The sequence below is a fragment of the Emydura macquarii genome, unplaced genomic scaffold (genome assembly GCF_026122565.2).
Source record: "Emydura macquarii macquarii isolate MOO-44397 ecotype Brisbane River unplaced genomic scaffold, CSIRO-AGI_Emac_v2 contig_3348, whole genome shotgun sequence".
In the NCBI taxonomy this organism is placed as follows: domain Eukaryota; kingdom Metazoa; phylum Chordata; order Testudines; family Chelidae; genus Emydura; species Emydura macquarii.
In genome coordinates, this window is record NW_027133485.1 from 6,347,998 (window position 1) to 6,362,151 (window position 14,154).

At 49.1% G+C, this 14,154-nt stretch overlaps 1 protein-coding gene across 3 annotated transcripts in view; it reads right to left on the reverse strand.

Moving 5' to 3' along the window:
- Positions 1 to 14,154, reverse strand: part of LOC137143894 (adenylate kinase 2, mitochondrial-like) — a 44,116-nt gene extending 29,962 nt beyond the window's left edge. Inside the window, exons 1-7 of one of the 3 annotated variants that reach the window (XM_067533932.1) lie at positions 13,998 to 14,154; positions 12,483 to 12,608; positions 9,880 to 9,990; positions 9,638 to 9,732; positions 8,806 to 8,878; positions 7,898 to 8,093; positions 5,179 to 5,341 (exon numbers count right to left, since the gene is read on the reverse strand). In XM_067533932.1, coding sequence (XP_067390033.1) covers positions 5,262 to 5,341; positions 7,898 to 8,093; positions 8,806 to 8,878; positions 9,638 to 9,732; positions 9,880 to 9,990; positions 12,483 to 12,608; positions 13,998 to 14,099 — 783 coding nt within the window. In that variant the 5' untranslated portion in view covers positions 14,100 to 14,154 and the 3' untranslated portion in view covers positions 5,179 to 5,261. Of the gene's footprint in view, positions 1 to 5,178; positions 5,888 to 7,897; positions 8,094 to 8,805; positions 8,879 to 9,637; positions 9,733 to 9,879; positions 9,991 to 12,482; positions 12,609 to 13,997 lie in introns of those variants that run through there. The other 2 variants (XM_067533933.1, XM_067533931.1) reach the window with 2 other exon arrangements.

Below are 14,154 nucleotides of genomic sequence, written 5' to 3' on the forward strand. Positions count from 1 at the left end.
CTCTGTTAAAAGGGGGATCCCCTTTGCTCATGCTTATCCCAGGGGCCGGCGGGTTTGCAGCTGGCTGCTTTCCAGAAAGGGCTCTGGAACAGGGTGTAGAAGGGTGGCTCTGTGCATGACCACACCCTTTGATAAATGTGTTACTCTGCCAAAGCATCTGTTCTCTATGTCTCAGGCAGCCAGGGCTTCTTGCTTCCCCCAAGGCAAAGATCCACCACAAATCCTGGGCCTAACTTTTCATGCCACAGCAGACAGTTTGGGGTCACCCGCATTAGGGTGCATCTAGGCTAGGAAATGTAATATGGCTGACAAACATGCGACCACATGCCAGTGCCCCAACTGTGTTAGAACATGGCTCGGTCTTGTCTGCGTGCAAAGAGTCAGAAATAAGGGCGTGTTAGCCTCCTTTCTGCTTGTTTAAGGCTTCATCTTCACTGGCTTTTCAAACTGTGTTTGGAAATCAAGTTGACGCGTGACTCAAATCTAGTTCTAGCCAAATGTGTCTGTAATTACCGTCTGGCCAGCTAGCACACAGGGGGCCCAAGCCGCAGGAGAACAGGATTCAACCACCATGTGAGAGGCTAGGTTTCTACTTAGACGAGCATGGTATTTCTGGCATTCCTTGGGCCTGTCTGCATCAGACAGCCCGGCAATAGCAGATCCCCGTTTGGCTACCTATCACCACATCTCACCCATACTTAAGCACAGTTTCAAAAGCCAGCACAGACAGAATGCCTTCCTCCCTCATCAGAAAAACGAAACCCAGCTGATGATCCAAGCCACCTGGGTGATAGCAACCCTCCCACAATAAGCCTGCTCCTAAAAACCCAGAAAGGCCTCTAAAGCTGGGGGCTTGGACCCAACCCTCTCAGATGAAGTCATAGGCAGCAATGTTAGCTGTTTATGTAGTTACCACAAAATAATCTGCAGAGTAGCTAGCCCTGAGCCGTCCCCTGATAGCTCTGTATAAAACCAGCGTCCCTTGTGGAAATGGTTTAAGTGAGGGATAACATTACCGCCTAGCAAAAAGCTTAGTTACCCTCCTCGTTAAGAACCTATCCACTCTCTCTCTTAGGTGTTTCTAAGATTGGTCTCTCCACGGTACTTGTTATACAACAGCTTCGGGAACCTTTGTCGCTTTCACTCCTGCAGCCTTTCAATGGAATATTGTGCTCCCACATACATGGGAAAGATTTTTAAACAATTTTAATGAGACAAGCATAAGCCCTTGCCCATCATTTTACTGGCATGCCTCCCTTCCTGTGTTTTAATGGCGTATCTGCTTTCCCACTGAGGTTTATGTTTTCCTGCATTTCCAGTCTCTACTTTTTATTTTCTAAGTTACGGGGCAGATTTTAGTCACTATTCACACTTGGCTGACAGCCTGCTTCAGTCACTGTTCCCACCCCGGCTACTTGTGTCCCAATCTCATACAGGCTGTAGGTGTCAATGTAGTGAAGATCTAGGAGAACCAGCCAGCGCTAGCTCCATTTTATCATAACTAACTTGTTTCCTCTGCTGCTGACACTCCCCTGGCTTCTATGTCTAGCCTACTGGAAGGCACAAGAACAACACTGTCCTGTCCCATGGAAATGTAACTGTCAAACCAAGAGTTTTTTTTCCCCAAGAGTTAGTGTGAAAAGGTAAACCTAGCCTGTACGTTATAAACAGATGTAATTCACCCCTGTACAGGAGCCAGCATTAGGCCTTAGTACTACTTAAATCAAATGGGACTTGGGGGTGAATTTCACCCTTAATTTTTTCTACCAGTTGAACAGATCTAATTATGCATCTGTTCTGCAGCAAAGCAACGGGACGTCAAATATTATTTTGAAACCGGTCACTATCCTGCCTTCCAGGCCTGCAGGATTAGCATCCGGACAAAACACGAAAACGCCCAGTAACAGCAGGATGACAGGCCACCGTCTCTAGAGCAGTGGTTCCCCACCACTGCCTCCAGGCCTCAGCCATAATAGCACCGTAGACCTTTGGTGACCAATAATCTAGGATCTCTGATATGAATTTTTGGACTGGGCCGGTGGGCCCCGTTGCACCAGCCTTGTTCACCACCTCTTATTTAACTGGGTGTGTGTCATGGAGATCGGGTCATTTCAAATCTCAGATTCACATGTTCAACCGTGCAAGTTGTAAACTCACAAGAGCGCTCAGCTTCCCACCTCCAGGTACATCAGCAATGCTCAACAACTCCTGTTCTATGGCCCGTTTCACCCCATCATGAAGCTCAGGGTGCCCTATGCCCCTCCTAGTCTACCCCTTCCCTCTGCTTTCCTTTCAGTGGCATGCACTCTCACAACCTACTGGTGTTCGGATACCCACTGCCCCCACCCCACCAGACTGGTGCTATCACACCCATCCCCCTCGCACCCCCCCATCCTCCCAGCAGTTCAGGCTCTGACCTAGCACAGAGCTCAGGTCTGCTCCCAATAACAGCAATGTCAAGCTTCAGCATAGTCCCCAAACCCCAGCAGGTACCAGAGCACACGCACCATAGCTTACAGCATCAGGTACGATGGCTGGCAGCCCCCGAGCCAGCTGAAATCAGCACAGGGGCCCAGAATGGGTGGGGACCCCCAGGCAGGGGGATGGAGAGAGGACTCGGTCCACTCGGATACCATGGCGATGAGCCAACTTATAAAAACCTGGATAGGGAGAGGGACTGAACCCTCTGTATTTACGCATTGGGATAACCCTCCCTGAACCCTTAAAGGGGGGTGGGGAATCCCCATGAGCTTTGGGGTGGGGGTCTCTTTCTTACCTACTATGGATTTCCCCTCTTGTTCTCGGCTCCGCTTCACTCCGCAGCTGCAGCAGCCTCCCTTGTTCTGTCCCCACTTTCCATGATGTCACCCAGCAGCCCTGCCCCGCCAGCCAATGGCAGCCTCCCCATCACGGGGCTGTTCCGGGTTTGCAGTGGTTGCTGTGTCACTTGGAAACAGTTGCCATAGCAACAGAAGGGGAACTCCATCCCTTGGACCTCTCGCCGCCTCCTCCCCCTCCCCCCACACCAACTCACTTGGTATTGCCCACTGCAGCTCTTATTAAGCAAGGAAGAGGGGAAGGGCTGGGGTGAGCAGGGCAGAAAGGCGGGGGTGTTAATGCTGCTACTGGAGTCGTGAGGAGAAAAATAAGGGGATGGCTTTAAATTCTACTGCAGTACAAGGAGCAGGGTGGGATCTGTAGGGACTCTGCTCTCCCTCAATAGGCACAGTATGGGTCCCCCACCCTGATGCTCTACAAGGTGCAGAAAGGGCAGGTGGTTTCTATACATATCCAGCCCCACACCATGCAATGGTACCTAGATGCTTTGTTCCTCATTCCCTGTGCTCAGTGCAGGGCAAGAATTATTTCTGCATTCCCAAGCCAGGTGCCCTTTGCAAAGAATACAGGGGATACAAGAGGACTCAGTTCCCCCCGTTCCCACCTGGATGCTACAGGCCAGACAACACTGCGTTATCACACTGGAAATACAATGCAGGGCAAGAGGTGTGCTGCATTCTCTTTCACAGATGCTTTAAGGCAAGAGGGGAGGAGGACATGAGCTCCAGTGCCACCAGTTTAGGCCCACAGCACACTTCGGAAGGAAAGGCAGTTTGATGCTTCGTGCACCTCAAGCCATAGTGCTGCTCCTTCTTAGCAGGAGAGAGACTGCTGCATTGGCGGGGGAAAAAAATAAATAAATCACACACATTTAATAGAAAGGAGGGATACCATGTCCTACAGCATGCTGATCCTGGTGCTATACAGAAGGCATATTCTCTTCCACTGCTGCTGAATAAATTAACTGTGTGAAATATGAACACATCTTTAAAAAGAGAACAGGATAAACAGCTTGCAGGGGTGAAGTCATTTAACAGGAACAATTTACTACACCTGCAAAGCATCTCCTGCCTAGAGAGCACTCAAGGTGGATGGGGTGGGGAGAGGGGGGATTACAGAATGGATCTATTTGTACCAAATGGAGGTTCTGCTCAGATCAACTCCTTCTACTCCCCAGAGTCTGCATCCCGAGACAGCTCTTCTCAAAGGAAACCTAGCCAGCTATTTAGAGGCACAACAGGGCTCTATATTCTGCTTGCTTTGTGTTTTCAAAGAGTTCCAGCACTGGGTTGCAAATGATTTTGGTTACTAAACTCTAGAAACCTTGTCGAAGCAAACCGGGCAGCTTTAGCAAAGGTAGGTAAAGGGTAAGAAAAGAGGTAATCAGTAAGGACTAGAAAGAACCTAATCTAGCAAAGGGAATACAAAAATGCTGCCACAAAACCCAGACTTGTGAGGTTGCCTTCAAAAAAATGAAGGAAACACCCAAAGCCCTAAGAGAAACACTAGAGTTGCACAAGGTGAGGGTGGAGAGAGATACTGATAGGTTTAGTGAGCAGAATCTATTGTTTCCAAAAGTAATAGACTGGGTGTACACAGTCTCTTGAATTTGTCTGTACAATACCTAACAGCAGAGAACCCCAAGTTTGGATTGGGGTGCTAGGGTACTACATATAGCAACAAGGGGAGGCCACACAGACAGTTTACCTGCACATCAAGATAAGTGTTCTTTCAGGAATCACATCAGAGGATAATCCACAAGGTCTGTGCCCTGAACAGGCAGGGATAAAAAGAGATGATAAATGTAATACATCAAAATCTGCCTGAGGGCAGATTTTGTTCTGTGCTGCAGAAGATGCACATTGCTGGAAGGGGAGGGTTCAGGGTAGTGAGCATGAAGGTGACGGTCACAGGCTACGGCACAGAAGAAACAGCTACATTCAAAAGTAATAAAATTAGACTTCCAGTCTCAGTGGGGGGAGGGGAAAGAATAGAGAACCACATTAAAGGCACATAACACTGATGGAAATAGATGAACTCCAGCCAAGACAGGGGCAAAGCTCAAAGGAATTTACCTGTGGTTTCTTCATACACACACTGGAGAGAGAGAGAACACAGAGACAGCACTTGGAATGATCGCTTCCGTAATAAGGAGTTTGAAATGTATTTAGGTAAGAGAAAACACGGTATGTTTGTTAACTGCACAGAGTGGAGTTCTCCAGCTGGCTTCCGCTCATCCTCTACCCCGCTCAATTATTGGTCGAACAGCCTACAGCATGCATCACCGTCCCCAGCCCATGTCATGTGCAGGCCACAGAGAGAAGAATGCAGCTACAGGTACAAAATTTAACGTATGTTTTATTGGTTCAGAGACCCTTCAAGGCAGCATTTGGTTTGTAAAAAGAGGCAAAAATAAAAAAAATCTAATTCACTGTCGCTTCCAGAGTCAAGTGGGAGGGGGAAAAACATGCTTCGGACTTCTTCAGCATTTTCGGAAGTCCCGCTTTATCAAGATCAGAAAGACAGAAGGCTTTTTAGTCAGCTATTTTCTCCATTACAGAACTAAGGAGTCATTCGTATATTCATTTTGGTCCCACAGTGGGGAAATTAAGTTTAGGAAGCAGAAAAACAAATTCTGCAACATCCTTAGGGTAAAATGAAACCACACAGAGCTACCAAACAGAATCAGTACTGGGTGTCCCATTTGGAAGTTTGAAATTGCATCAAGTCCAACGCTTATAGCAGAGCAAAGGCTCAGCGGTCTGATCTTTGGCACAGAAATCCATTTTCACATGGTACAGTATGTTCTTCCTCCCCAAATACTTGTCCCTCTCTTATTTTTATTAAGGAAAAAGATAGATCTCCTCTTGAACATGATTCTGACAAGAAACAAACCACTCTGCCTTCTGCGTCTTCCCCACCCTTCCTCTGATCAGCCACGACCCCTTCTCTCCCCACCCTCCCTCTCTCCCAAGGGGAAGGGATGGAATGAGGTGATGGACCATGCAGCCTTTTGGTGGTGTCTCATCTGGCTTATGGAGTCATTGAGCTGGAATAAATGGGAAACAAAAAGAAAAAAAAACAAACACATTTAAGGAATAAAAACCAAACTGAAGGATTGCGAACAGCAGAATGAGGCTGACATGTCTAACGGATGCAGATCAAACATGGGACTGGGATGCCCTGTTCCTCAAATCCAGGAGATTTACCGGGAATCTTCTACTGAATTATTGCTACATGGGGCTCCCCTTCTCTGCATCTCAGGAGATTCAAGCAGGAGCTGAGATAAAAGCTGCTTACACTCAAGGGATAGTTTCTCTCTCATCTTAGGCAAACAATTACATAGTCGTGGCTTCAATGTACACTCATTTCCATTGCTGTCTATACCCAGTCTGCTTACATTCCTGAACTAAACTGACTGCTTCTTTCACCAGAGCAGCTGTACCCAAAACCCCACTAGCCATGCAACCACAGAGTGTCTGTTGTGGTGAAGCAAGAGGAAATACCACTGCAAGACAGTGGAAGTTGGGGAAGACCCAAATAGAGCAACAGATTCTAAACTTGTCTTTTCCTCCAAGTCCCTTTCTGCAAAGTCACATGCTTTCAGAGAGCGGCAGTGAGAACATCGCTTTCCGTTTCTGGGGCTATTTATGGATTTTTGAAGAGGGGAGGGGACAGCTGCACTTCACAGAAAGGGATGCACAGGAGCAGACAGTGATGTTCAGATTAACATTAAATCATGAACAAAAGGACAGAAGAATGCCCCCTGGTGGAAGCCCCACTGAATGGGGCAGTCCCACAGGCAGCTCAGCACACAGATGCCACATCCCCTGTATAAGAGGAGGACACACTATAAGATCACACGGCCTATTACACCAAGTCAGCAAGTCACTGAAGGATAAAGGACACTCAGCTGCATCTGGGCCAATAAACATTTGCACCAGAAACCTCCACATTCTGTTGCAATTTCCACACAGGACAGAGTTCATTCCTTCCATACCAGCCTCTCTTTTCCTGTGGCGTCACAAGACGGCAGCATGACCTCTGTCACGTTAAAATCAACATCCAGCAACACAAGTTTGAGCATGAGCTTGCTTGAGAAACTCCAATGCATTTCCACGCTACCGTAAGGCAGGTCAGAAGGGCTCAAGGACACTCGAAGCGTTGGTTACAGCTTTATCACACAGTCCTTGAAGAATGACTCGTTTGGAAACAACGCTCTGTTCAGACCTCGAGAAAAACTACACGTCGCCCTTGACCAGGCGATGAGGAGACAGCGGAATCCATGGAATTTACTTCCCATCCCGCCTCTTTCTATAGGGGAACCTCCTATGGCCTACATGCACCTTCCCCCTTTAGAGTCAAACCCACTGGATCCAGATTCATCTCTGAGAAAACTCTGCTAGTTACAGTATTGCTCACATAGCGTGAACTAAATAGGACATATATCACAGGGCTTCTTTTCTCAAATGGTACTAAGCAGCAGGTTCTCCACTCACATATCTTGCATTCATTCCTCCTCCCACACGGACGACACGCACACTTCCTGCAAGCAGACACAGCCTTTTATTTTCTGCAGCCACCCGGAGAGGCATGGGAGACGCCACCAGCCTGCTGTATTGCAATCTCCCCCCTCCCCGTCCATAGATCAGCCATGACCTTCAGCACTCCTGTTACTGCCGTGCTGGGCCCCTGCCGAGCAGATTGAACAGTGGAAAGCGTGGCTGTTTTCCAGTTAACTGGGGCTTTGAGGAGAAACCAAAACTTTCACTTTTGACCTGACTGGGATGTGAACACGTCACTAACAGCAAACGGCTGGTGCATTAGCTCACTGCGCCCCCTACTGGCTATAGTCTCTCCCTCACTCATACAGAGACATCCCAACACACTCACATATGCCAAAAAATAGACCAGCAAGTGCTTGTTTAATGGACCCTTTGCTCAGCCCTCTCGGCCCCTCCTCCCGCTCTCTGACTGGCTGTTCACCCTCCCTGGCCACAGAGGAGAAGGGGGTGCTCTGCTCTAGCAGAGTCCTAAACAAACATAACCAGGTCTTTACATGTTGCTCTGGAGAAGGCTGCCAAGATGCTGGCAAACACCACATCAGGGGCCTGGGAGGCATCCACGGCCACATGGACCCCTCGTCTGGTGTAGTAGTCTACCAGCGGGATGGTCTGGGTGTGGTAGGACTGCAGACGAGTTTTCAAAGCCACTTCGTTATCGTCAGAGCGGCGGATCAAGGGCTCCCCGGTGACCTGCGAAAGGAAGACGACCGTGAACAGGCTGAATTCTCCAGCTTGTTACGGCCCAGCAGAGCCCTCTCCTCCACCAGCACAGCTGCGTTAAACTCCTCTAGTCAGAGAGAGGCAATGCTACGTGAAGATGGGGCAGTAAAAGCTTGGTTTCTGGTCTGACCTTGGAGAAAGGAACAAGCAGTAGGAATCTGAAAAGGGGCCTCGAGGCTGTTCACTAAAGAGAAGTTGGGCACCTCTGAAGAAGGCAGCAGAAGCTGCCTGGCAGCCTCTGGGCCCCAATCCAGATTACCTGCTGGAGGAAGGCAGGGCGAGCCTTCAGCACGAACTCCAGGAGACCAGGTACCAGCATTCCCCAAGAATGAAATTAAACACAAACTCCCCTGCAATGCCAAGTGCAGACGGAGTGCAGCGAGTTCCAAGGCCGGCATCTGCAGCCGACTCCGGGTCTGTTCTGCAGAGCACTTACGCCAGTCACCCCCCCTTTCCAAAGGCCTCTGCTCCAAGCAGCATACCCCCTTTAATGCAATCAGCTCAGCCCTGTGGCGTCAGTAAGGCAGCTCCGTCCTCTCACAACTGCTCACGTCTCCTAAGAAAGGAAGTACGCGTGCGTATGACAAAGAACCACAGTTCCCCAGGGATGCTACAGAGCATTAGCTGAATTGAAGGTAATTTAAATAAGATCTCAGGGGAAATGTATCAGTAGCTCACATACATCGTCCTTCATGTGCTCTTTAGGGGGGTTGAACTCCTCATGGTAAGAGCGGCCACTAGCTGGGTGGATCAGCCTAAAATCAAAAACAAGGGTCAGCAAAGTACTTCAGCGCTCATGACAGGAGGACACCCGCACACTAGTCAGCCTGAGAAACAGCCACAGCAGTGAAGAGGTTTTTCACTCTATCAAAAAATTTGCTCCAGCTAATTCAATCAAGCCGCTCTTCAGGGAGCTGAAGAAAAGGAGCCGTGCTGGGGGAGTGAAGAATGAGCATTTTGTATAGGAGTCTTCTGGAAACTCAGATTTTAGAGGCTAGGTGGCGTAATGGAGAGCTTCTGCTGGACCTACATGGTCGTGTCTGATCCAGGATAAGGATGTTTGGGGGCACTTCATCTTCCAGGATAAAACTACGAAGCAGTGATAACACCAGAGAAGATAAAGCATAAAGCATTAGCCATTAGGGTTCAAAAGTTGTCCCTGAGGCTTAGTCACACCAACCACTATTTGTGACACAGACAGACAGACTCTGCTGGTCAAGAAAGGCCCTGGACAGAAATAGCAGGGCGTGCTACAGGTCAGCACTGAGGCGTGGCAGCAGAACTCGTGTGTGTGTGTGTGTGTGTGTGTGTGTGTGTGTGAGAGTGTGGAGAGTGTGGTGGTGGCAAAGACTGAAATAGCCAAGGCTGAAGCAGGCCAGGATTGAGGTGCTTTGTCACAGCTGGATCCAGCCAGTGCTAAAACTATCACAGGATTCATTACATTCTCCCAAAGCATTAGGAAAACTATAAGAAAAATGAACGTGGCTTATTTGTGGAGGAAGGAGAATGGTTACCGTCCAGTGATCCTCCGGATGAGTAAGGAGTCAGCAATGCTGAATTCAACCACAGAATCTAGCTTCTCGCTTCTCTTCTCCATGAGTTCATCCAGCTGTAACAGAAAACATTCCCTGAAGTACACAGATACACTGTAACAGAGAGAGTTCAGACATAATCAAGTCTTCTCTAGAGACTTGGCTGGGAGTGGGACTGGAGCTGTAACCAGAGCTACTGAGCTAGAGGATCTGAAGACACATACCATCTCTGCCTGCTTCACCGTGCGAGGGAAGCCATCCAGTAGGAAGCCATTTTTGCAGGGAGGTGTCTCCAAGTTTCTCTCAATCAGCTCCACCACCATTTCATCATTCACCTTAGAAGAACAATACAGACAGCTCATTAAATGCAGTAAATAGACCAGCACTGTCCTATCTTAAGCATGATGGACCATAAGGTGTCCTCATTTACACCCCTGCAACTCAACTGAATTCACCAAATATTGTATTCACACTTGCTAGTAGCCACTGAATATACACACTGGGAGCTCAGGGACCAGAGCACCTCGTGTGCACCTGCTCCTATGTGCAACAAAACCAACACAAAATAGCAATGTGAACCTTGGGTATGTGTAATATAACTGAATGCAAAGTATCCTTAATACAATGCAAAAGCTACAGGTTCAAACACACCCTCGTCAGGAAGCAAAAGTTCTCTTTTGCCACGTGTGAATATTAACATGTAGCTAGCAAGACACACGTTTAACAGGCTCAATGAGCACAAATACTACATGCTGCAATGTTCTTAACTTGTGCATTCGCTGACCTTGGGGCAGATTCACAGACCCTACAGACAGGAGTCAACCACTAACAAAAATTAAGGATTATGTTGTTTACTCTGATTATTAAAAAGGTGCTGGGCAATGCACAATTTCATTGTTTCCCCTGCAGAGACAGACAGGCCCCATTCCTGAAAAGTTACAGGCAAGTTTAACTTTAGGCACATGGATAACCTCGCTGACTAACTCATATGCTTGAAGTTAAGCACATGTATAGATGTTTGCAGCATCTGGGCCTTGCTTATCTTCCCCATACTACAATCTGAACATAAAACCGAGATGATGTTGACTTTGGAAGACACCAGTATAGACTAGCGCCCAAATGTAACTGGTTTAAATCCAAAGTAACTCCACTGTCTTCAGTAAAGTTCATCCTGATTTCTGCTAATGTAGCCTAGCAGAATCTGGTCCTAGGATTTTGGGTAGGTTAGGGTGCGTCTCCACAGCAACTAGACACCCATGGCTGGCCTGTGCCAGCCAACTTGGGTTTGCAGCACTTGATCTGCAGAGCGGTTTCATTGCCATAGAGCCTTCTGGCCTTGGGTTCTAGGACCCCGGGAGGTGAGAGAACTCGAGCTGCAGCGAACCAGGAAGTCTACACAGCAAGGAAACAGCTCCGCAGCCCAAGCCACAGGTTTTAATTTGCTGTGTAGACAGACCATTAGAGGCAAGAGCCCTGAGATGGATGATTCAGTAGAGAATAGATGGTTTGGTTGAAATTTAAGGTTATTTCCATGATTCTGTGGCTGATGAAACCCCCCTCATTCAGGGGAAAACCACATTTACTTTTTAAAAAGTAAATACACATTCCAATGATGGGCTTTGGGAATTGCTGTACTTCCACCACACTAAGTTCTCTGAAAGGCAGAATGTGCTAATACAATGTACTGCCAACGTGGTTTAGCGTTCTCAGTAACACCCACATTACAGATAACTGCCAGGCTTTCTAGACAGTGCGCCTATCTTTCCTAACCAGTTGCGATATTGCACGCTCAGTGATGCAAGGCACGCTCCACGAGAAGGCTGAAGATAAACTGTCTCACTGTTCTACCGCAAAGCCTTTTGGAGGAGCTTCCTTGAGAGTACTAAAGCCCGCTATTGGCAAATGTGTCATTCAGTTAACACGCAGGAAAAGAGGAGGAAAGAAAGGGGAGAGACTTGAGGCCTGAACCTGGGTATACAGTTGCACATAAATGGAGGCAAAATGGTGCAGTGGAGACAGCCTAGGAGTAAGTAGACCTCTGATCCAACTGTGTTATTCTAAGCAAGTTACTTCACTTTCTGCCTCAGTTTCCCCATTAAGAGATTTACCCACCTCAACAAAATGCTTTGAAGTCTATGGATGAAATATGCTACAGATACTAAGTATAGCCATCATTTGGGACCCCAAACCAAAACATTTTCACAAGGAGTTGTTTAATGCCCTCTGTAACCGCTGAGGGTAATTGGTCTTAAGCCCTCACTTTCACCTTACAAATTGCAGGTGAACGGCAGTTATCTGAAGGACTCAGGAGACATACAAAACCTTTGGATAACTGGAATCTTCACTCTGCGGGGCTGAGGAGCACCATGTGAGCAGGAAGCCTGCAAGCCCCATTGCGATAACACCTGTTCTTGCAACCCCAGAGACATAACCACCCTTTGGGGTAACTGGGAGTTTTCATTAGCCAGAAGTTGATTAATCAGGATTTACTCTGTGTTCTGTGGAACTAGATAAACCAAAAGGAAAGACTAGAAGCTAAGAAAATGGGAATTTTAAGGAGGAAAACTCCGATCTATGCAGGAAGGAGAGAAGCATCTTTACAAGACTCTTTCCTGTGGCATTAGGGGAAGGGAAAAGTCTCACATTTTCCCTGGAACTTGTTCTTCACTTCCTGGCCTGGGATTGTCATTGGTTCCAGAATTTCTAAAGGAAGGACGGCTTTTTGATCCCTGCAGGCTTGTATTTTTTTTAAATGCTTTTTTCAGTCCTCTCAACATACGCAGGCTATCGGTACTTTCATTACCAATGTCCATCTCACTATACCCACCAGCTTCCCAGCATCCATGGTCTCCTTCAACCTTTTACCCAGCTCCGACCCTGAAGCCACCATGGCCCTCAGCATATCGCCCGTTGCAAGGTGGCAAACACAGTAGGTTTCAGCAAGTTTAGGCGCCTATGATGAGAGAAAACAGAATAAGAAGTGGACTTGGTGCAACTTCCATGAACAGATCTCATCGATTCTCCACAGGTGGAAGTTTTTCTCATGGGAATTAATTTCACCCCATGGTGACAGAGGCGATGTTAGAATGTTAAGGGTTAAAATCCAAACAGGATTTGGTTAGACAGAGATGGTTGGTAGAAAAGAGCTGGTTTTGCAATGAGAACCTGACAAATTATTTTAACCTGGTCTGGGATCACGCCCCAGGAAGGGCAAGGGATTTGCAGTAGCCAAGGGCCAGATTAACTAGAGATCAGTTGACGCAAGGAGGCAGGGAAATCCTGGTCATTCACATGGACAAAATAATTCTTCAGACAACAAAAGAGCTCGGGAGAGTTCTGAGGTTTCTTAGAACAACATGCTGCTTGTTTGGAATAAGCAGTTGCCACATCGCTGGTTGAGACACATCTTCCCTCTGTGCAGGAAGCAGGCAGTGTGGTGAGAAAACACAGCAGGTCAGCTCAACAAGACGACAATTGCTTGGTCCTTTTTCCTGTTAATTTTGCCCCCTCCAACAGCCACACTTGGCCCCTCCACAGCCAGACTACAAGCCACGCGGAGCTTTTAATACTCCACATCAGACAGAACCTGCACCGTCCTCAAGCAGCCGATCTGGGGTCTCCCTGCCTGAAGCCAGTTGGGACGATCCAGAGAGGCGCCCTCTGCAGAGGGAAACAGATGGGGAAGGGGAGTCTTTTGGAAGAGGCCAGGGGAGAAAGAAAATGGAGGAGGGGGTACCAGAAAGGAGCCAGGAGAAGTGGAGATGGCTGGCCACGTGGGAGAGAGCGGAGCCGTCACGTCAGGGGGCTGAGAGTGGTGAGGGAGCGCCTTTAGAGAGTCGGGTTTTGGAGCCAAGGACTCCCGGGTTCTATTTCCAGCCCTGTCCACAAGGTCCCACTCCCTGCACCCGCCTCCTCCGGCACCAGCTGCCGAGGACTCGCCTTCCTTGGGAGGGAGGCTGGGCTCATCCGCGTTTGTAAGGCAGGCTGCAGACAAAGGGGGGCCGGCTGCACGTTACTGCAGCCCGCTGACCTGCTAGGATACAGCAGTGACGAGAACCGGGGAGTAACACGTGGGGAGTGGGCGCTCTGGGGAGAGCAGGGGCCGGGGGCCCAGGACGCCTGGGTTCTATTCCTCCCCCTGGGAGAGGAGCAGGGGCCGGGGGCCCAGGACGCCTGGGTTCTATCCTCCCCCCGCGAGAGGGGCCGGGGCCGGGGGCCCGGACGCCTGGGTTCTCTACCGGATTCTACGTCTGACCTTGGCCGCTCGCTGAGCAGGGCCCTGCGGGGATCCCGGGCCACGCGCCCCGCCCTGCAGCCCCCAGGGCCCCGCCCGGCCGCTCACCTGCGTGCCCTTGCCCGCCCCGGGCGGCCCCAGCAGCACGGCCCGGAGGCCCCTGCGGAAGTCCCGGCCTGGGGCTTCCCCGGCCTGCGTGTTCGGCGCCATCGCTGCGCCCCCGACGCGTCCTGTCGCCTGCCGGGCCGGGCCCACTCCCCCCTGA